The 21,751-nt window shown below is 34.7% G+C and overlaps 5 protein-coding genes across 6 annotated transcripts; 3 read left to right on the top strand and 2 right to left on the bottom strand.

The window, feature by feature from the left end:
• Positions 1-2: 2 nt before the first annotated feature.
• Positions 3-1,042, bottom strand: LOC103831031 (DNA-directed RNA polymerase subunit 10-like protein). The gene is made up of 4 exons (XM_009106879.3): positions 909-1,042; positions 723-781; positions 346-440; positions 3-219 (listed from the first exon to the last, which is right to left on the bottom strand). Exons 1-4 carry the CDS (start codon positions 942-944, stop codon positions 194-196), a joined length of 216 nt encoding a protein of 71 aa, XP_009105127.1. The 5' UTR covers positions 945-1,042; the 3' UTR covers positions 3-193.
• A 56-nt stretch (positions 1,043-1,098) lies between these two features.
• On the top strand, positions 1,099-4,970 carry LOC103831016. Of its 2 annotated transcripts, none has more exons than XM_009106868.3 (3): positions 1,099-1,358; positions 1,566-1,734; positions 1,817-4,970. In XM_009106868.3, exons 1-3 carry the CDS (start codon positions 1,245-1,247, stop codon positions 4,873-4,875), a joined length of 3,342 nt encoding a protein of 1,113 aa, XP_009105116.1. In that variant the 5' UTR covers positions 1,099-1,244; the 3' UTR covers positions 4,876-4,970. The 2 variants fall into 2 exon arrangements, with proteins under 2 accessions (XP_009105116.1, XP_009105109.1); XM_009106861.3 differs by having other exon boundaries at positions 1,814-4,970.
• Positions 4,971-6,748: 1,778 nt separating this feature from the next.
• LOC117126876 (glutathione S-transferase T3-like) lies at positions 6,749-7,639 on the top strand. Its single transcript, XM_033276090.1, has one exon. It carries the CDS (start codon positions 6,749-6,751, stop codon positions 7,637-7,639), a length of 891 nt encoding a protein of 296 aa, XP_033131981.1.
• A 1,334-nt stretch (positions 7,640-8,973) lies between these two features.
• On the top strand, positions 8,974-10,248 carry LOC103831000. Its single transcript, XM_033276084.1, has 2 exons — positions 8,974-9,640; positions 9,752-10,248. The coding sequence occupies exons 1-2, from the start codon at positions 8,974-8,976 to the stop codon at positions 10,246-10,248; spliced, it is 1,164 nt and encodes a 387-aa protein (XP_033131975.1).
• A 43-nt stretch (positions 10,249-10,291) lies between these two features.
• Positions 10,292-14,535, bottom strand: LOC103830988. The gene has a single exon (XM_033286641.1). It carries the CDS (start codon positions 14,121-14,123, stop codon positions 12,276-12,278), a length of 1,848 nt encoding a protein of 615 aa, XP_033142532.1. The 5' UTR covers positions 14,124-14,535; the 3' UTR covers positions 10,292-12,275.
• Positions 14,536-21,751: the final 7,216 nt, after the last annotated feature.

Below are 21,751 nucleotides of genomic sequence, written 5' to 3'. Positions count from 1 at the left end.
CATACCGTTTAAAATTTAAATATACGATTTACTTATGAAATGCCTATTTGTTTTTGAACTTGAGGTGTTTATCTTTTTTTGTGGTTCAAAAAGTAGTCTAAAACTAGACCCAACTTGCCAAGTAGAAAATATTGAAACATCATCATTCATAGGTAAAGACTTGGCTCATATGTTATTCGTTATAGCATCATTTTTAATTGGCATCAGATTTCTCCAAAGCTGTAAGGAAAAAAATTAAGCAAATGAATAAAAGAAAGGCAAATGAAATGGAGGAGATAGGCAAATGAATAAAAGAAAAAAAGAATAAAAGAAAGGCAAATGAAATGGAGGAGATAGTATTATTACTGTTGTAGTTAAGAAGCTTTTCGATAAGATCGACATGAGTCATAAGCATGCGTCTGCAGCAGTAACGAACTAACCCAATCGCATCAAGAGCATCCCTGCATATTCCAAAAAACATAAACCAATTTGAGAACGTAAAATCATGTTGTAGCTTAACGCATAGGGGGCTAAAGATTAAACTAGAGATGCAAACAACAGAATCGAAATACCAGTAACCTGCTTTAAGTTACAGAGCTAACATATATGAAGTTCAAAATGATCAAGTTGCAAAACAGAAGTTGAGAAACAGATCAATCATGTACATACAAAGACTCTCTAAAGAGTTTTTTTTTTCTCACAAAAAAGTAAGTATAATGAGGGAATCAAAAAGGGTTAGTTACCCTTCGGTGTAATCAGCCTGGAGAAGATCAAGGTAAGTGTCCCATTTGTTCCCAATCACCTACGATTCATAGAACCTCAAAAACTTTTATCGTGATAGAGAAAAATGTGTAACCCTAGCTAGAGACTATCAAAATGTCCTTCAAATTAATATAAAACGAATCATCGAAATAAAAGGAGAAACAAACCTTTCCACAAGTAAAGCAACGAACTGGGATGATCATCGTGCACGAACTGTTGCCGCTCTTGCGATTTCTTCTTTAGGGTTTTCTCTTTCGTGCTTTAGTGAGTTTTCGCGTCTATGGTGGCTCTTTATATGTACGTTAAACGGCACCGTATTCAGATGAAATTTATAATTAATTATTTAAGGAGAAAAAAATAAGGGAAAGAGATTTATAATTTAATTCTGAAAAATAAGATTAGAGAGGAGAAAAAGAAAAGGGGGTTGTCTTCTTCAAGTGATCTATCTGCTCGAACGTTTACTTTCAAAGCATCGATCGATCTTTTCTAGTTTTCCCAAGAAAATGTTGGAAAAGATCGGATTGCCGGCGAAGCCTTCTCTGAGAGGAAACAGTTGGGTCGTCGATGCTTCTCATTGTCAAGGATGCTCCTCTCAATTTACTTTCATCAATCGCAAGGTCTCTTTCCCTTTCTCCTCTCTCCTTACTCTTCGTTTCGATCTATTCAATACTTGCCTCGAGATCTTCAGGGACTCCGTCTTCTGGATCTAGTTTTTGATTGAAAGTTTGGATCTTTTTTAATCGAACACTTAACTGAATGATCTGTCTATTGATTTGCTGAAGATGTTTGTTTTGTTTCGTCTATGTGTTGTTTTTGTTTTACAGCATCATTGCCGGAGATGTGGGGGCTTGTTCTGTGGTAGCTGCACTCAGCAGCGAATGTCCCTACGTGGTCAAGGTGACTCACCTGTTCGTATATGTGATCCTTGTAAGCAACTTGAAGAAGCTGCTCGCTTTGAGCTGCGTCATGGCTACAAAAACAGATCTGCAAAAGGTAGTAGTATCCTACGATTCAACCAATCTCATCGCCTTACATTTGGTTTTGGTTTTAAGTAGGCTTGTGATATTATCAGCAGGTGGCTCTAAAAGGACCGTAAAGAATGAGGATGATGTTCTCAGTGAGATTCTTGGATCTGATGTTGATGTATCTTCTTCATCCGAATCAGACAGGGTTACATCTAAAGAAATGGGAAGCAGCAGCAGTATGGAGTTGGATGCTACTCCTGAAGAGTTGCGCAAACAAGCGGTAGAAGAGAAGAATAAGTACAGAGTCCTCAAACAACAAGGGAAGTCTGAAGAAGCTCTGAAGGCCTTTAAGAGAGGGAAGGAGCTTGAGAGGCAGGCGGACGCGCTAGAGATATCCTTGAGGAAGGACCGTAAAAGAGCACTGTCCATGCGAGATGTCTCCGCCGCGACGCAGAAGAACAAGGCTGCTACTAAAGAATCTAGCAAATCACAAAAGCCTCCACGGAAAGATGATTTGGCAGCTGAGCTGAGGGATCTCGGTTGGTCTGATGATGAAGATAAGAAACCAGCTACTGTGAGTTTGGAGGGCGAGTTTTCGTCTCTTCTCCGTGAGATCCCTGGAAGGACGACTAACCCACAACAGAAGAGTGGAGGGGGAATCGACAAGAGTCAGGTGATTGCCATTAAGAAAAAGGCACTTGCGCTTAAACGTGAAGGGAAGCTTGCAGAAGCTAAAGAGGAGCTGAAGAGAGCTAAAGTTTTGGAAAGGGAGATTGAAGAGCAGGAACTTCTGGGTGGGGCTGATGAATCTGATGATGAGCTATCCGCGCTTATCAACAGTATGGATGATGACAAAGAAGATGATCTGTTAGCTCAATATGAGGGAAGCCATGGTTTTGACATTGGTAACCTTGTGGAAAGTGTAGATGATCTTGGAGTTGATGGTGCATTTGATGTCACAGATGAAGATATGGAGGATCCAGCGATTGCTGCTGCGTTGAAATCTTTGGGCTGGGCCGAGGATCCTGGTCGCCGTGAGAATCTCCACACTCAGTCTCCTCCTAACAACAGAGAAGAACGTTTAGCTGAGATTCAGGCATTGAAAAGAGAAGCTCTCACTCTAAAGCGAGCTGGAAATGCTGCAGAGGCCTTGGCTACACTGAAGAAGGCAAAACTACTTGAGAGGGAACTAGAGTCTGCTGCTGATACATCCTCACAAGGTGCTGATACGAGCCTGAAACATCCTCCCAGAAGCAGGCTAGCGATACAGAGGGAGCTTCTTGCAGTGAAAAAGAAAGCGCTTACTTTGAAAAGGGAAGGGAAGTTTAACGAAGCTGAAGAGGAATTGAAGAAGGGAGCGGTTCTCCAAGAGCAGCTTGAAGAGCTGGACAATTCGTCAAAGTTAGCTGCAGCAGGAAAGGCTACTCGTGAAAAAGATATGCCTGATATCTCTGTTGATTCTATGGATGATGATGGAGAGGTAGATGTAAAAGATGAGGAGTTAAATGATCCGAGTTACCTCTCGATGCTTAAGAGCTTAGGCTGGAATGATGAAGATAATAATCATGCGGGTGATTCATCTGGAAGAGTTGAACCAGTTAGTACGAAACCAAGAAGAAGCAAAGCTGAAATACAACGAGAACTCTTAGCGCTGAAAAGAAAAGCTCTAACTTTGAGGCGTCAAGGTAGTGTTGATGAAGCAGAGGAAGTTCAAAAACAGACTAAAATATTGGAAGCCCAGTTGGTAGAGATTGATTCAGGCAAGAAAACATCTACTGATAGTGGGATCAGTGTAGAAGATGATAGTGTTACAGAAAATGATATGAAGGATCCAGCACTATTGTCGACTCTTAAGAACTTGGGATGGGAGGATGAAGAACCAAAGAAACAAGAAGCTGCATTTAGCTCTATGCAGTCTACTGGTCCACGGGTAGCAGCCAAAACAAAGGGACAAATACAAAGAGAACTTCTGGACTTGAAAAGGAAAGCACTTGCCTTCAAGCGTCAAGGGAAAAACGGAGAGGCTGATGAAGTATACAGTCATGCCAAAGTTTTGGAAGCACAACTAGCTGAACTGGAGACCCCCAAGGCTGAGCCAATGGGTGAAGTCTCAGCTTCTACCATCAACACTACAAACTATATGGACGTTGATTTATTAGTTGGATCTTCTCAAATGGAGGACAAGGCAGGCAAATCTGCAAGTGCTGCTCAAGGTAATTATGACTTGCTAGGAGACTTTATCTCCCCTGCTAAATCTGATTCCGTAAGCACACATGTGATGAGTGAAAGTAGAGTTGTTTCTCAATCAGGCCAGCAGCAACCAAGTATGATGGATTTGCTGACTGGTGAGCAGTGTGAGAGGTCTCAAACAGTGAGACGTGAAGAGTCAGCACCTGGTAGTTTTGAATCAGCTTCTGTTGAAAATACATCTCCTCAGAACACACTTAAGCAAGAGATTCTGGCTCATAAGAGAAAGGCACTTGCTTTGAAGAAAGAAGGAAAGATAAGTGAAGCTAAAGAGGCATTCCAACAAGCGAAATTGCTGGAGAGGAGACTACAGGAAGGAGAAAACCCTTCTCCTGAAAAACTCAGACGAGATGATGTGGTTTCTGCAACGCAACCTCCTGTTGTACGAGAGAAAGAGAATAGCCCTTCAAGTTCAGCTGCTCCGAAGCCAATGTCTAGTCGTGACCGTTTTAAGCTGCAGCAAGAGTCGCTAAGCCACAAACGTCAAGCCATGAAGCTTCGTAGGGAAGGTAAGATGGAAGAAGCTGAAGCTGAGTTCGAAATTGCCAAAACTCTTGAAGCGCAGCTAGAGGATTTAACATCCTCAAAATCAGAACCGGTAGATGATAATGTAGCAGTGGAAGATTTTCTCGATCCTCAACTCTTGTCTGCCCTCAAGGCTATCGGACTAGACAGTCCTGCGAATGCGTCGGCGAGTAAGCCAGACACGACACAAGCTACTCCAAAACCAGTGCGTGAAGCTGTGAAACCGAGTCCAGCCAAGGAGAGTGATAATAGCCAGGAGAGAAGTCAACTCGAAGAACGCATCAAAGCAGAGAAGATAAAAGCTGTGACCCTGAAACGTTCAGGGAAGCAAGCTGAAGCATTAGATGCTCTTCGAAGAGCAAAACTCTATGAAAAGAAGCTAAATGCTCTTGCGTGAATTTGATCAACTCTCCATTTTAGTTGGATTTTTGTAACATAACCTCAATGTTTTTTTTTAAGAGTTTATCAGAGTCGAATACTTTTCAGTAACCATAACTTTTTGATGGAAGACTCATAAGAGCAAGTCCAATGTAGGTATGATGACAGTATCTAACTATTAAAAAATGCAAAAAAAAAATAGAAAAGAAGGAGAGATGACTACAATCGATTCTTATCTAACCCACTTTACACCATGATTATCGCTGAGAGTTCCGGCACGGTTTCATTGGATTTTTTTTAAAAAAAATTTTTTGTCTCATAAAAAAAATTAAAAGTTGAAAAATCGCGGATTGCCATATGTCAATAGAATCCACAAACAGCAAAAAAACAAGTGAAGATCAATCTTTATGTAACAACTTTAAAAACTCATTTTCTAAAACAATGGAACTCACGCAATATTTTATTATTTTTTGGTAAGAACACTATAGTAAAGAGTAAGAGCATCATTATCGGGCTTTTTAGCCCGATTCTTATAATTAACTTGGGCCAAATTTAAATCAAAAAAATGAGTTAATAAGTGGAATCGATTTTTACGAAGAAGTTTTTGGTGGTGGTGCTTGTGGCACGTGGCGAATGGTGATAGGAGGTACGAAGCGGTAGAGAGAAGAGGTCATTCGGTCTCGACCCATTCTCTGCGTCTCCCTCTTCTCTCTCTCTCTCTCTCCGTCGAAGGCGATTACAGGAGGAGTGACGCCGCGTCGCGAACCAGACGGATTCACCGTTCAATCTAAAGCTCTACCGGCGCATCGAATCTCCAGCAGGTTCGTGTTCCTTCTCTGGTTTTATTTTTCGATTATCGGGTTGTTTTGTGGATCTAATTTTTTTTTGGGTTCGATTTCCTTTTGCATGCGTGGTATTTGATCTGGGTTTGCATCGTCTCACTATTCTCTCTCTCTCGCCGGTAGTTTTCGGCCTCCGTCGTCTATTCTCACCGATTCCCGAAGGATCTCGCCGTCGTCTTCCGAATCAAACGATACCAGGTTTGTCTTCTATATCTGTTAATTATATGTCTCTCTGTTAAGGTCTGCGAATTAGAGGAAACGATTGGCTTGGTTTGTTCGAATTGATTTGTTTGTTTCTGAATGTTTGGTTGTATAGTTCGTGTGTATAGAGTTTTTGAAAGGTTGTCTGTATAGGTTGTGATTGAATGGTTGGCGAGGAATTTGATTGTGAACTGATCTGTGTCTGATTGTAAAGTCCATTGATGCGTGTATTTTAGAAATAACATTGTGAATGTATACTTGATTGATTAGTGAAGTGTATTCGGTAAAAGCTGGCTTTAAACATTGTGAATGTATACATTGTGAATAAACTTTGGATTTAAACTCGATGGATCTGTGTTACATAACGTGAATGTATACGTGATTGATCTGTTGTCTAAATTACATTGTCTTCATCATTGAATTTACCAGTGTTGAAATTTTAGAAAAAAACTGGTGTGGACATTTAAGTTTATTGTCTGCTCATTGTAGTTAGTTTCGAACGAGTTGTAGTAACTGTTGTAGTTAGTTTCGAACGAGTAACCAGTCTGTAAGGAGTATATAAGTTTATTGTTTGCTCATTGTAACTTGAGTGTATTTTGTTTCTGACCAAATGAAAATATTTAGTGAAAAGTTTCATTGTTTTGATGGCTTTTAAGTGTTGTAATAACTATTGATTAGACTAAAGTAGTTGATGGTTAGGTATTTCTTTAAAGCTCTTTATGATCTCATTCTCTCTTTTTTCTTTATATAACGGCAAGAAGCTATACTTCTTGTCATAGTAATCTCTTTATCTCTTATTTCTCTCTTGTTTCCCTTTCTGTCATTTATAATCCTATCATTCTCCTCGCTATGGATTCAAGGGATCCTTCGAATCCATATAGTGACTCCCCTAGTTATAGCTATCTTCTCCACAGTCAAAACTTCCAGTATGGAAGTTTTCCTCCGAGTCAAAACTATGGAGGAGGATCGGAGATACCTCCTTTTAGTTCACAAGCACCAGAGGCTCCCGCTCAACGTGAAAACCCATCCGTTGCCTCTAAGGAGAGAAGGCAATGGACTCCAGCTGATGACGAGGTTGTAATAAGTGTGTGGCTCAATACATCTAAGGATGCTGTAGTTGGAAATCAACAAAAATCTGGGACGTTTTGGAAACGTGTAGCGGAGTATTATGCATCTAGCCCACATGCGAAAGCGAGTGGTGAACCTAGAGAGTGGCTCAATCTTAAGCAGAGGTGGCAGAAGATTAATGACTACACCAACAAATTCTGTGGTGCTTACGCGGCTGCAGAGAGACACATCAGTTCTGGTCAGAGCGAGACTGATGTCCTCAAGGCGGCTTATGATATTTACTTCGCTAATCATCAAAGGAAATTCAATCTGGAGCATGCCTGGTGTTTGTTAAGGTTTGAGCAGAAGTGGCTCAGTCTTAACACTCCTAAACCGACCGGGAGTGGAAAGCGAAAGGCTGGAGAGGATTGTCCGCAAACATCAAGCGCCACTATTGGTGAGCAAGAGGTGCGTCCAGAGGGTAGCAAGGCTGCTAAAGCTAGAAAGAATAACACTCAAGGTCTAAAATCCATTGATGAGATTAAAACCGTAATGGAGTTGAAGAAGGATGATCTCATGAGGAAGGAGAATTTGTCGAAGCTTGCCATTCTAGACACACTCCTAACTAAGCCAGGAACACTAAGTGAGGCTGAGGAAGTTGTGAAGAACAAGCTGCTCGCTCAGCTTTTCTGAAAATATCTTTTAAAATGATTTAGTATCTCTGTTTCCTGAAAGTGTTCTGTGTTTTAACTTGTGTTTCTGTTGTTTCTGCGTCCTACTTTGATGTCAAATGTATTCGAGTTTCGTAGTAATGAAAAACATGTTTCTGCTTGCATTATTGTTTTTCTGTTTCCTTGAATGTTTCCTTAAATAAATTAGAGGACTAATGTATTTTAATGAGGACTAATGTATTTTAATGAATATTCTTGGCAGGTTTACTTAAAAATGGGGAGATATAGTTACAGCCAGCCTTCGTGTTCCTCAGGGTATGGTGGGGAGAACTCTAGTAATAATGCTTCTGAGTTCAGCGAGACTGAAGACCTCATTCGCCTTGACCAAGAAGAGTTGAGCTTGAGATATGGTGACACGGCACCGTACCCTCAGCAGTACCCTCCACAACCGGAGGTGGAGTTTGGATTCCCCCAAGTTTGCTACTGTGGTGGTGCACCGCAGATGGCTACATCATACACAAGGCTTGATCCAGGGAGGAGATACTATACCTGCGCGCATGTGGATGATGGAGAATGCCATGTGCATAAGTGGTGGGACGTCGCAGTGATGGAGGAGATGAGGGCGAGGGATAAACACGTACTACAATTGGAGGAAAAGGTAGACTGTCTGAACCTTATGAGTGACTATGATTCAGATGAGAGGGTGCGTAGGCTAGAGCAGTTAGTTTGTGACTTGGCTAAGAAGAAATCTGGTTTTATAAATGGCTTTGAGGTATGCATTGGAGGAATGGTCGTCGTTTTAGTTCTAATGGGTGTGGTGATCGCATTTAAGTGATTCTCGGTGCTTGGCGAAGAAGTAATCTAGTTGTTTGTGGTTTTATTGTTTTCGTTTGAATGATGTATGCAAAAATGACTTATGTAGTGTAATAACTTATGTATGCTAAATGGCTTTGACTTATGTGATGTAATAACTGGTGATGATCATATGTATAACTTGAATTGATTCTCAAAATGTGCCATACTGTCTAAACGTAATGTTTTTTATAAACAAAACAAAATTCAAAAAACATAACAAAATTCAAATGGGATCCGTGAAGCTTGAAAACAAAACCAGCTGCACTGGTTGGTCCGTGAAGCTGAAAACAAGACACACAACATACACTTATCAATGCTCGTGAATAACATTCAGATGTGTAAGAGAACAAGACACATATCAATGCTCGTGAATAACATTCACAAGATACACTTATTTGATCCTATAAATATGATAGATCGTTGGAAATTTCAAGACATCCCTTCTCTTATCAAAATCTTCCCCTCTTTCAACAACATTACATTTTTTTTTAAAAAAATCTTATGGCATCTTCTTCTCATTATCACTACCACAATGATGATGATGATAATGAAATTGATTCCTTAGTTGAAGATTTTGTTGGAAACTTTGATGATATTCAAGAACCAAAAAAGCGGAAGCAACGTATTTATATGGAGAGGTTCCGAGAAGACGGCCACCAGAAGCTCTGGAATGATTACTTTAGCGAGACTCCAACTTACAATCCCGAGTTATTCCGCCGACGGTTCCGAATGAACAAATCTTTGTTCCTGCGTATTGTACAACGTCTCGAAACCAACATACCGTATTTTCAGCAAGGAACCGATTGTACCGGACGGTCTAGTCTAACACCCCTACAAAAATGTACCGCAGCAATCCGACAGTTAGCATATGGCGGTGCAGCTGATTCACTTGATGAGTATGTCCGACTTGCTGAAACGACAGCTCGGAAATCTTTGCACAAATTTACCGCCGGAATAATCAGCTTGTTTGGTGATGAATACCTACGCCAACCGACACAAGAGGATCTGCAAAGACTTCTCTATATTGGAGACCAACGTGGGTTTCCGGGGATGATTGGCAGCATCGACTGTATGCATTGGGAGTGGAAGAATTGCCTCACTGCTTGGAAAGGAATGTATTCCCGAGGAACCGAAAAACCAACAATTGTTTTGGAGGCGGTAGCTTCAAGTGACCTCTGGATATGGCACGCGTTTTTTGGAGCTCCAGGTACTATGAACGATCTTAATATTCTTGATCGATCCCCCGTTTTTGATGACATTATTAACGGAATTGCGCCAGAAGTGAACTTCTATGTTAATGGTAATCAATATCATTTGGCATATTATCTCACTGATGGTATTTATCCTAAATGGGCGACTTTTATTCAATCTATCCGACTTCCACAAAGTGAGAAATATTCTTTATTTGCTAAAACCCAAGAAGCTGTTCGAAAAGATGTCGAGCGTGCCTTCGGAGTTCTGCAAGCTAGATTTGCCGTAGTGAAAAATCCATCCAAGTTATGGGATAAAGACAAAATAGCAAATATTATGAAGGCATGCATCATACTCCATAATATGATTGTCGAGGATGAACGATCATCATACACTCAGTATAACGTGAGAGAATTTCAAGAAAGCGAGGAAGATGATACATTCACCGTTACTCCGAATTCAAATCTCGGCACTGCAATGGATCGTCGATCGAGCGTCCGTAACAGACAAGCCCATGAACAATTAAAATTCGATTTAATCGAACATATTTGGGCTAAATTTCGACATATTCCAAATAACCAATGATTTTAAAGTTTCTATGAATTGAATAAATGTGTGATTTATGAATTTTTTTTTTTTTATGTATGAAATGTAATAAAATGTTTGTAATTTTAATTAAATGAAAATTTTATCTCTTTTTAATGTATTGAATATAAATGGATATATCTTAATTACTACTTATTAATAAAAAAATGATTTTATACCTAAGAACCTTCGAAAAGTTCCATTGATAATGTTGTATTTTACTTAAGTATCTTAGAAAACTTCTTAGACTAAAAATACTAATTAAATATTCTAAGATGTTTGATAAGAGTTGGCATTGATAATGATGCTCTAAGGACGTGTGTTGTGGATGTCTTTAAGAACTCTTCAATTTACTCTGTTGCCACCTCCTGTTTGTTTATTGGTTAAATGCTGTTAATTTGATTATGTATTTTGCTTCGATCAAAAATATTATTGTTTAATTTATTAGATACTTATAATAACATACTAACCGTTAAGGTTGCCTAAGTGATTAGAAATTAAATATCTAAAACAATGAGAACCCTGGTTCCATACGATATCAAAATCTGACGACTCTGAATACTTTTTTTTTTTTGGTAAAATGGTAAAGTTTATTATACCAAGATTTTAATTTTTGACAGAAATACATAGTAAACAAATAGCGGAGATGCAAGAAATTTAAACTAAACAGAGCCTCTAATTGAAAGAAAGACTTAAACAAAAGAAAGAAGAGTTGGCCCGGAAAGAGACCGGACGTGAGCGGAGCATCGACCGCCCCGATAAGAGGCATGAGCGGACTGAGTTCCCCGTTACGCGAGCCACCAGAGAGAAAGGCGCCCTCAAACCTTGGTTGCAACGGCAAGCCTACAGCTTCTGGGAACGCACTCATCAACACCTCCCCAAGGAATCACATCTCGGAACCGCAAGCCCATCCGACATCGCCTCACCGGCAGCACGAGAAAGAATCCACCACCGGCAATGCCGTCGTTCGGGAAGTAAAACAAGAGATTGCTGCCTCCGTTCCACCATCCCGGGACCGTTACACCCCTTTAACCCACTGTCCATTTAGGACAACGAGACAGGCTGGGCACACTTTCTCCGGAGCGACGACCGTCGAAAACAAACTTGGAGACCGATTGCCAAAATCACGTCGTATCCCTTTTCTTCAGACACAGACCACTTCTCAAGAAGCCTAACCACCGCGAAGAGGACGAGAGGACAGAGCTAGACGACGAGGAGCGCCACACCAACTTTGAGGATAGTCTCTCCACGCGCCAAGGACGAACTCGACAGAAGCGGAGGAAACACATCACCATGCGCCCTCACCAGAGAGCCCCAACAGATTTGCCGACGAGCCACCTATTGAAAACCCACCACGCACGGCCACCGTAGATCACCGGAGGCCCAAAGAGGAGAAGAAGAACCTGAGATTTAGATCCACAAGCTCCAAACTCGCCTGAGGAACTGTCACCACATAACCCACCACGCTACACCGGAGACAGACTCAGGAAGATTAGTCACGACTCACGCGTCGTCTAGTCGAGGAGGTTCAGTTGAGGATGGAGAAAAACGCTCCCAACAGTAGATCCCTTAGCAAATCGGAGAAGAAACCAGCGGGAGGAAGGACCGTCCTCAAGCCCCTACCGACACCGCCAAGCACTCTCCAGATCTGAGAAGAAATCGCTGGATCTGGAATTGGAGACGACCTCGACTGAAACACCACCCTTGCCGAAGAAGAAGATGGTACAGAGATAACTAGGAGACGGAGAGGAGGAGCCTAAACAAAACGGAGCTCCGGCGACCGCCTAAAGGGACACGGCGGTCGCCGGGAAAGGAGTTCCGGCGACCGCCTAAAGGGACACGACTCTGAATACTTAGTTTGTTTAACTTGACTATAGTTTAACAGTTATGTAATACAATACCAATTACGAAAAGAGAAAAACCCGAAAGTTATATTAATTATGAAACCAATTAACAAAACAATAAAGGAGAAGAAGAAAGACAATATCATAGGAGTCAAAGCTCTACTCAACCTTTCTCAAACACAGCTACTGAATACAAGAAGCACAACGCCACGAACACGTTGTGCTGTCTTCTGTTTTAAATATTTTGCCTTGACAAGGCTTCATACAATAATGGCAAATTGGCCGAGAAATATTCCTTTTGGCAAGAATTTGAAACTTCTTTCTGTACAATTCGAAACATTGACCAGGTTTCATATATGGATCTTCGCAGAATAAGCAGAAAGTGTGAAGGATGGTGCAGCAATCATTACACCAATAGAAGTATGTGTAGACGCTATTTTCGCACTCGTCGCACCAATATTTCTCACACCCCTCTTCTCCCCATGAAAGTGTGAGAAAGTGTTTGTCGTTCTTATACCTTGCTTTGTATGGTAAGGTGGCACATTCCATACACACAATAAAATCGCATTTGATGCAATTTAACACCTGCCTACCTGTATCTTTGCATACCTCACATAATAACTTCTTTTCTGGGTCTAAAGATAGGAACAGTGGATCCTCATGACCTTGGTAATCAAAAGGCTCTGAAATGGAAGCACACCTCACATCTAGCTTAAAGTCACATTCCTCCTTTGGACACTGATAAACAAAGCCACCACAACTGCGCCAGCAAGCATCACACCGAAAGTCACTAGAAATATTGTTGATAGTCTTTAATATAAGTAAATGCGGATGTAATGCATGTTGTATTCTGCGATGAGCTTTTAGGCATGTTTCATGGAGGATGAAGTCACAAACCGTACATGAATACAATTTCTCTTCAAAGATAGGCATGACACAAGCTTCGCAAAGCTTGTTTTCATCATAGAGTATGTTTTCTTCGAGTAGGAGATGATGGTCATGAAGAAAATAATGTATCAACCCTTTGGATATCTTACAGAAGGGTGGTGCATCTTGTGTTATATCATCTTCATCTTTTTCTGGTATACCTTCCATTTCTTCTCCATCCCAAACATCTTTTCCTAGAGCACATCTCGAGTGAACAGCGTAGTCACCACACTTGTGACAAGTATATGCACCATAACCACCGTCAATACTTTGATGACACACTCCACAAGGATACTTTTCATGCCGAAGAGAAGAAACATGGGAGATACGATGGTTGTGACGTGATATCTTGATGGTGTGAGGGAAGTACATACAATCTCTGTGAGCTACAAAGTTGCATCTGAGACAGACATATGTGGCATATTTTTCTATCAAACCACAAACGTTGCAGATTAAAGAATTTTGTCTAGGGAAAAAGGTAAGGGGATGGACATGGATTTTTTGTTGGTCTATAACAGGTATCAACTTCATTGCACATGTTGGATGCATGGAAGTTTGATAGACAGTACAATGATATTTCAAATTCATTATTTTTCTTCCACAACATGAACAGTAAGAAGCTTCATAATAATTAATGCAGAGTTCGAGAGGATGACGAGGATAGTAAGGGTGTTTAATTTTTAGTGGAGCCTCTACACATTCTTTGTGGAACGTTAAATCACAGTATTCACAAAAATAATAATATGTACCGAGGTTTGAGTTATAGCATATACGGCATCCACCATGTATAGAAAACTTTTCGTTGTTGCACCAAAACAACGGAAGTACATGATGATTAGCACGATTATCAGCCCTTGTTGTAGAGATGACATACTCGGGAGAAGAAGTGAGCCACCAAAGTTCATGCTGTGTACCGTGGTAGTCTTTTCGTGCTCGTGCCAAAGGGCATAAGAAAAGGGGCAGAGAAGGGTGATCTTGGTTGGCTGCTTCATCAGGTGAGGATGTGCTTTTTATTTGCGGTATAGGTCGGTACTTGGGGTGGTGGTATACCAGCAATAATTTACCATCGGTTTCGACCTCATGAAATCCACCATCGTAATCCATGACTGCCTCAGGTTTTTTTTTCTCCTTTTTATTATGATCCTACTATATAAAAGGAGCTAAATCATTGTTTCCTAAGCCTATCCACATGTGCACAAATATTCAGGACCAACCAATATGCCAGGTCATCACGAAGTAAGCTTGCAATTAAAAAAAAATTCAACAATTCGCAGCCCATTAGACCCATCTTCTAGCCCACTCCCGAGCCACTCTCTCATAAGCATAATCCCGTGTGTGTTAAATTTTTTAAAACACTCATATCTTAGAAATAGTTTAGAAAATATATTTATATAAATGTTTTTTTCTTGAATAATATTTAATTAAATTTTTTTGTATCTTTTTAACTTTTATAATAAAAATAGTTTTCAGATAGCAACAAAAATATATATAAGAATATCTTATTTTTAAATTTTTTTTATAATTTTATTATATTATTTTAGAATCAAATATTTAATATTAATATAACATATAATTTTATATGATTAAAATAAAATTTGTTTTAATTATATATACAATTCATTAAGGGTATTGTTTTAATTAACACATTAGCGAATCAGTTAGAATTTAATAAATCTAACCTATCTAAAAGTCTAAAACCTAATAAAATATGACAAATAAGAAAAACTAACTATTTTAATATAAAATAGAAATTTAATATTATTAAAATCTACTATATAAAAGAGCTAAATCATTGCTTCCTAAGCCTATCCACATGTGCACAAATATTCAGGACCAACCAATATGCCAGGTCATCACGAAGTAGGCTTGCAACTAAAAAAAAATTCAACAATTCACAGCCCATTAGACCCATCTCCTAGCCCACTCCCGAGCCACTCTCTCATAAGCACAATCCCGTGTGTGTTAAATTTTTTAAAACACTCATATCTTAGAAATAGTTTAGAAAATATATTTCTATAAATGTTTTTTCTTGAATAATATTTAATTAAATTTTTTTGTATCTTTTTAACTTTTATAATAAAAATATTGTTTTCAGATAGCAACAAAATATATATAAGAATTATCTTATTTTTCAATTTTTTTATAATTTTATTATATTATTTTAGAATCAAATATTTAATATTAATATAACATATAAATTTTATATGATTAAATAAAATTTGTTTTAATTATATATAATTCATTAAGGGTATTGTTTTAATTAACACATTAGCGAATCAGTTAGAATTTAATAATAAATCAATAACCTATCTAAAAGTCTAAAACCTAATAAAATATGACAAATAAGAAAAACTAACTAAATTTTAATATAAAATAGAAATTTAATATTATTAAAATAAAATTCATTTTTAATATATATATATATAATATTAATTAAGGATATTTTTTAAATTAATAAATTAGTGACTTAGCTAAAAATAAATAATAAATCAATAATTTAGCTAAAACCTAATAAAAACATGACAAATAAGCAAATTTACTAAAATTATGGATAATATAAAATATGATTGATTCTTTAATACAAAATTAAAATAAGAGTTTTGTTAAATAAAACATAAGTTTGCCGTATCGGTGTTACAAAAAAAACAATCATTAATAGTGTCGTAGGAATTATGTCTTTCCCATTATCGAATAAAATTGAAGCAGAGTGTTGGAGGATAGCTCAACGTATAGACGAGATTATGGAGATTGATATGGGAGTTGAGGTAACGGACACAACTGTTCCTCCGTAAAGAAACGCTTCTGCTAGACATCCTGGATAAATAAAAGAGACATATTTGGATTTGGCTTTGTGTTAATGGATGGTGATTTTCCAATGCTGTTTGGAGCAAGGGCCGATATACACGCACCAAATCACCACTGCAAGCGGAAGCTGAAGGTTTACTATGGGCAATGCAAGTGATACTGAAGTTTGGACACAGTGAGATGGTCTTTCAATCGACTGCGAACAACTGGTTATACTTATTCAAAAGGAGGAAGATTAGCCTGCGTTGGACTCGGAGCTCGACGAAATACAGGGTGTATCCAAAGAATTTTCTGAACTTTCTATTGCTTATATACCTAGATCTTTAAAATTCCGTACGAATAGCCTAGCAAAAGGTGTCCGATCACGCGCATTTCGATCAGCTTTTGTAAACCCTTTTGCACCAAGTTGGCTAGCCCCACAAGCTAGCATGAGGGTGCCAAAAAAGAGAATAAAGTTGAAAGTGAAACTAAATATCTCAATGAACAAATTTATCAGAAGTCCATATTTATGTGAATGTCTATATGGGACAAACAATTTTTTTTGACAATTATAGAATATAGTCACGAAAATCAATCCTAAAATATATAATTTAAAAAAACTATTTAAACAAACCATCAAAATTTTCAATATTACACCAAATAAGAATATAAAGACCAACTATATTCTCTTCGTGTATAATGTGTTGTGGTAAGATTCAAAAAAATTAACTTACTTTACAGTAAGGAAACATTAGATTTTTAATTCCAAATTTACAGTAAAAACATAATATTTTATAAAACTAAACAATTGACATAATAGTACAAAAATATGAAAAAAAAATCAAAATACTATCCGCGCATAGCGCGGACAAGGACCTAGTTTTGTTAAAAGCTTTAAAGGTTAGTTGGTTTACAAATATCAATCTTTTAACACTTTAAATAAGGAAATTTGTGTCCAAAAGTCTCAATCTATTTTAGATCCTTAACGTGAAAAGAAGTGGATTTTGTTCTTTTCTTTGTAATAATGCTATTGTTTATTTAAAGCAAAAAAAAAAGAATCAGTTTTTCTTTGCACATAGTTTATCTACTCTTTGATATTTACGACTCCTTAAGAGTTTAGTTTCAAAAAAGCTGTGCTTAAAATTTAGATAAATTCCCAAGGATATCCTCTTTTAATTTTTTTTTACCAAAAAACTCTACAAAAATGATCAAAAAAGTTTCATTAAATAGTTAATATACATTTATAATTATAGGATTAACTAATCTGCATAGATAATTTATTTTCAATTTTTTTATTTAACTATATTTTCACAATAAATATGAAATTTTGAATCCAAATTTTTTAGTTAAATTATGGGATTCTTAAACGGAGAACAATGTAAAATTTGTTCTTTTCTTTGTAGTTATGGTAATAGTCTCCACATGAAAATTCAGCATGCTGTTTTCTGCAAATGTTTATATCATTTGGGAATATTAGAATATTCTTTCCTTTTCAAGTTGTATTTTGCAAATTAAATTTATTTATATTATTTTAAATAGAATTTGTAAAGGATAATTTATCTGATAAACATATTGACAATGAAGTCTTCACGGATGCCTTTCTCATATTTGGCTTTGAACTTTCTTGGAATATTACTTTTGTGCCATTGAGATTTATAGTTAATCTTTTATCATTTCATTAAGGGTATAATTGGAATACAAAAAATGGTTTAACCATAATATCTACATCTAATAACACAAATTATTATTGCTTATGCTTATGTACAATATTTCAATATTAATACACTATATTAAATTGACACCTTTTTGTAGATTTTACATGATATATATGTATACTTGATAGTTTCAAAACTGAGATGGTTTCAAAATGATATAAAAAGACATGGTTTCAAAACTAATATATATTGTTTCTTGCATTAGTAGCTTTAGTATAGACTGTGAAGAAATCGAATAGTATGTTCTATAGGTGATGGTTTCAAAAATAACATTTATTAATAAACATTGTTATTACTAAAACTAGGGCAAGCCCGCGTTTGATGGATCGGTTTGTTTAGAAAAATATAATTTTGTGTTGATTTTATTTTGTGTTAAGTTTGGCATGAATATGATTATGTTGTGTACACCAAATTTTAATTATATAACTAAATTTGTTTGAATTCTTAGTATTGTTGTTGTTTAATCCTAAATTGTTAGTTTTTAATGTGTTTTAAGTTTTATGAATACATTTATATTTTTTAATTAATTGTAATTGTATTTTTGTTTTTTGTGTTAAAAGTTTGGTTATACATTCTTTGTTTATATATTAGAAGGTTAAGCGTCAAACTCATTGTTAACTAAATTCTTATATAGGTAATTACCTTTGTTTGAACGGAGCAGTGTGAATTTTTATTTATATAAGTATTAGGAGATTAGGGTATATTCAAATAATAGTTTTAGATGATTTTTCTTTAAATGACAAATCCACTATTATTCAAAAGATGATTTTAGAAAATACTTTAAAATTAAGTGTTATTGAACTTGTTATTTTAACAAACACTCCAAAATCCACTGTTATTGAACAAAATTTAAGTTGAAGATTTTATAGTGTTTTAAATGTTTTTAAGGTGCTTAAGAGGGATTTTACTTGTCATTTTAAATGTTTTTAGATGAGATTCTAGAGTTTTTTAACAAAATCATACCAAATTCTAATATTTATCTAAAATCATCTAAAAACTCACTAAAATCAAATCACTTCAAATTTCAGATTCAATACATCCCCTAAGTGTTAAAGTATATATGATAGTTACTATTATTTGATTGAAGCAATGTTAGATCTTATATTTTCCAAACTAATTGTTGAATAATACTTGTATTGATTATGTAATTATTATAACTTATGCTTTTCGGTAATTTCCAAAAAATGTGATTCACTATTTTTTCGGCATGAGTTTTAATAAAATTTTAAAAATATTAAAAATATTTTTTTTAATTGAAATTGTATTTATTTAGAAACTTATGCATATTTATTAATTTTTTAGTTCTCTAAATTTAGTTTGGTCAGATAAATTAAAATTTCTTGAGTTAGTGCTCTTATTTAGGTCTTGGTTTGGTAAAACGTTAACAATAAGTTGATTTATATTTTTTTTGTTCTTATTAATTAGCTCTATTTATTCTTTTCATTTTTTTGTATTTTGGATTATTTAATGTATTTACATTGAATTTATTTGATGATTACAATTTTAATTAAATTCAATTTAATTTAACTAAATTTTCATTTTTATTGTTATATATATATATATATATCTTAATTGATTTTGTTTGATATAATGATTAATATCCACAATTGCCGATTGATTGTATGTTTATATCTTAAGTGATTTTTTTATTAAAATAGAAGCAATTATTTCTTAATTGAAAAATACTTGCATAAATAGCTCTATTAAATATGAGTTTTTTATACGATCAAAGGTGTTCCCTGAAAAACTATAGCTCGATAGAGATTTGATTTCTATTTTATATGATATAAAATTAAGTTTTAATGATATTAACATAGATATATAGTATATTTTTAATATTGATATCTGTTAAATAATATGTTATACTCATATTGTTTTTTGATAATTTTTATTTATTATAACAAAATTTTTGAATCACTGATAACAAATTGTTTTTGTAGGATGTTTAATAGTTTTAATCATTTATAATTTTAAAAAAAATTATGAAAAGTTTTAAAACTAAATATTAAGTGGTCAATATATGTTCAAACTTTTTATAAAAAAATCAAAGAAAATTTCAAACCTAAAATACATATGTATTTTTATATGGTACAAAATTTATTTTAAACAATATTAATATTTATTAAATGAGAATTCTTATTATATAATTTTGTAATAATTTATATCTTGTTATAACAAAACAAGTAAAGCATGGATCAAAAAAAAATTCAATGTGAGATTTTTAACTTTAGCCTTTTTTTTAAATTCAAAATATAACGTATAGAGAAAATCTAAATTTTTACTATATAGTTAATGTGCTTGTTTCATTAATTTTAATAGGTTAAAATTCAAAAAAATGATAGATAATAGAATAATTTTTATCAAGTCTTTATTATTTAAAATCATTAATTGTCATATATATTTTAACCACATTTGGTAATTCCGTTATTTTTATTTAAGGAAACAATAAAAAACATTAATAATTAATTTATGACTAAACTTTGATCCGCGCAGGTGTATTTTTCAAAGATATATTTCTATTTGTTTTTCATGTCAATAATATAAGGGATAGGCAAAATACCCGAATCTGAAGAACCAAACCGATATCGATCCGAAAAAATAGTACCAAACCCAAACCGAAATTGATTAAGTATCCAAATTATTCAAAATTTTGGTTTTTGAAGAACCGAAACCGAATCCGATCCGAACCGAAGTATTCCGGGTACCCGAATGTATCTGAAATAGATTTATATACTTATATATATATTAATTAGTTTTAGATTTAATATATATATAACATCTAGAATATATATGATACTTTTAAGCTGGTTTAAATACTTGAAAATATATACAAATAATCAATAGTAAATATATAAAATATTAAAAGTATACTTAAAACACCAAAATAGTTAAAATAATTATTGATTTTCTGTCCAAATATTTGAACTAAAATAATTTAATATTAAGTTTAGGTATTATGACAAATGTTATCTAAATTTATTTTTAATATATATTTTTTTATAGTTTTTGAGAAACTAAAAGTATATAATGAATTTTAAAATTTTAAAAGTAATTTAAATGGGTTATCCGAACTCGAACAGAACCCGCAAAAATCCGAAGGGAACCCCGAATTGAAATTTAGAAATATTAGAATGATGCTGAAATCTTTGACCCTGGAAACCCGAAACCCAAAGAGACCTTAACCAAATCCGATTAGGTACGAAATAGATAGTTTCTCATAATATAATGGACTTCCAATTTTTTTTTAAAAAAAATAAGCCTATTACTTTCTTTCTCTTAATATACTGCTATCTATGTTTCGAAACAAACATATTTTTTAAAACTACAATCTATGTTTTCAAACAATTTTTTTTTTAAACTGCAATCTATGTTTCCAAACAAACTTTTTCTTTTAAACTGCAATCTATGTTTCCAAATAAACTTTAAAAAAAATTGTTATGAACATAATTTGTACTTGAGTTTTAAAAGATAGATTAATTTGATAAAAAAAATTATTATATATTTTAATGGACCAACATATTTTTCTAAGAATTTTAAGAATGATTAGGTAATGACACGTGCATACAAAAGAATGTTGTGATTCTTCTCTTTTAATATATAAGAGATTAGGCTTTGGAAAGTATTATTAAAAGTTTGTACTAATACAAACTCGGTTAACAAACCCATTAAATCAAACATTTTCACAAAATATATTTATAAACGTAATGAAATTTTAAAACTTTAGAACACAAAAATACTAAAAATTAGCAACTATTTATATTTATACTTTATCGAATGTTAAAAAAATTTGCACTTTGAAACCGTTTATCAAAATATAATCTATATACTATTAAAAAAAAAGTATTCTAAAAATCGACTATAAAAATCTTGTTGGATTTATGTATAATTATTTATTATTTTTGGTCTTACCATTAAATATTCTAACCATGTAATATTTTAAAATATTTAAATGAATTCTATTATTACTTCTCATTTCATGTGATACACTTTAAATAAAATACTTTTTCGCCAAATGTTATGGTTGTAATCAAATATCGTTATACACCATATCTTATAACTAATAATATAGATCTACAATATTTAGACATTAATTATTAAAATGGTTTAGCATATATCATACAACATATTATACAATGTCATCAACATTATATAGTTCCAAATATATACTAAATCAAATTTGATAAAATAATGTCAATAAACCACCTGTTAAAGTTTATGTTTACTTTATAAAAA

The sequence above is a fragment of the Brassica rapa genome, chromosome A01 (genome assembly GCF_000309985.2).
Source record: "Brassica rapa cultivar Chiifu-401-42 chromosome A01, CAAS_Brap_v3.01, whole genome shotgun sequence".
Classification (NCBI taxonomy): Eukaryota; Viridiplantae; Streptophyta; class Magnoliopsida; order Brassicales; family Brassicaceae; genus Brassica; species Brassica rapa.
Note: the sequence above shows the minus strand (reverse complement) of the source record. Positions and strands in the feature narration are given on the sequence as shown.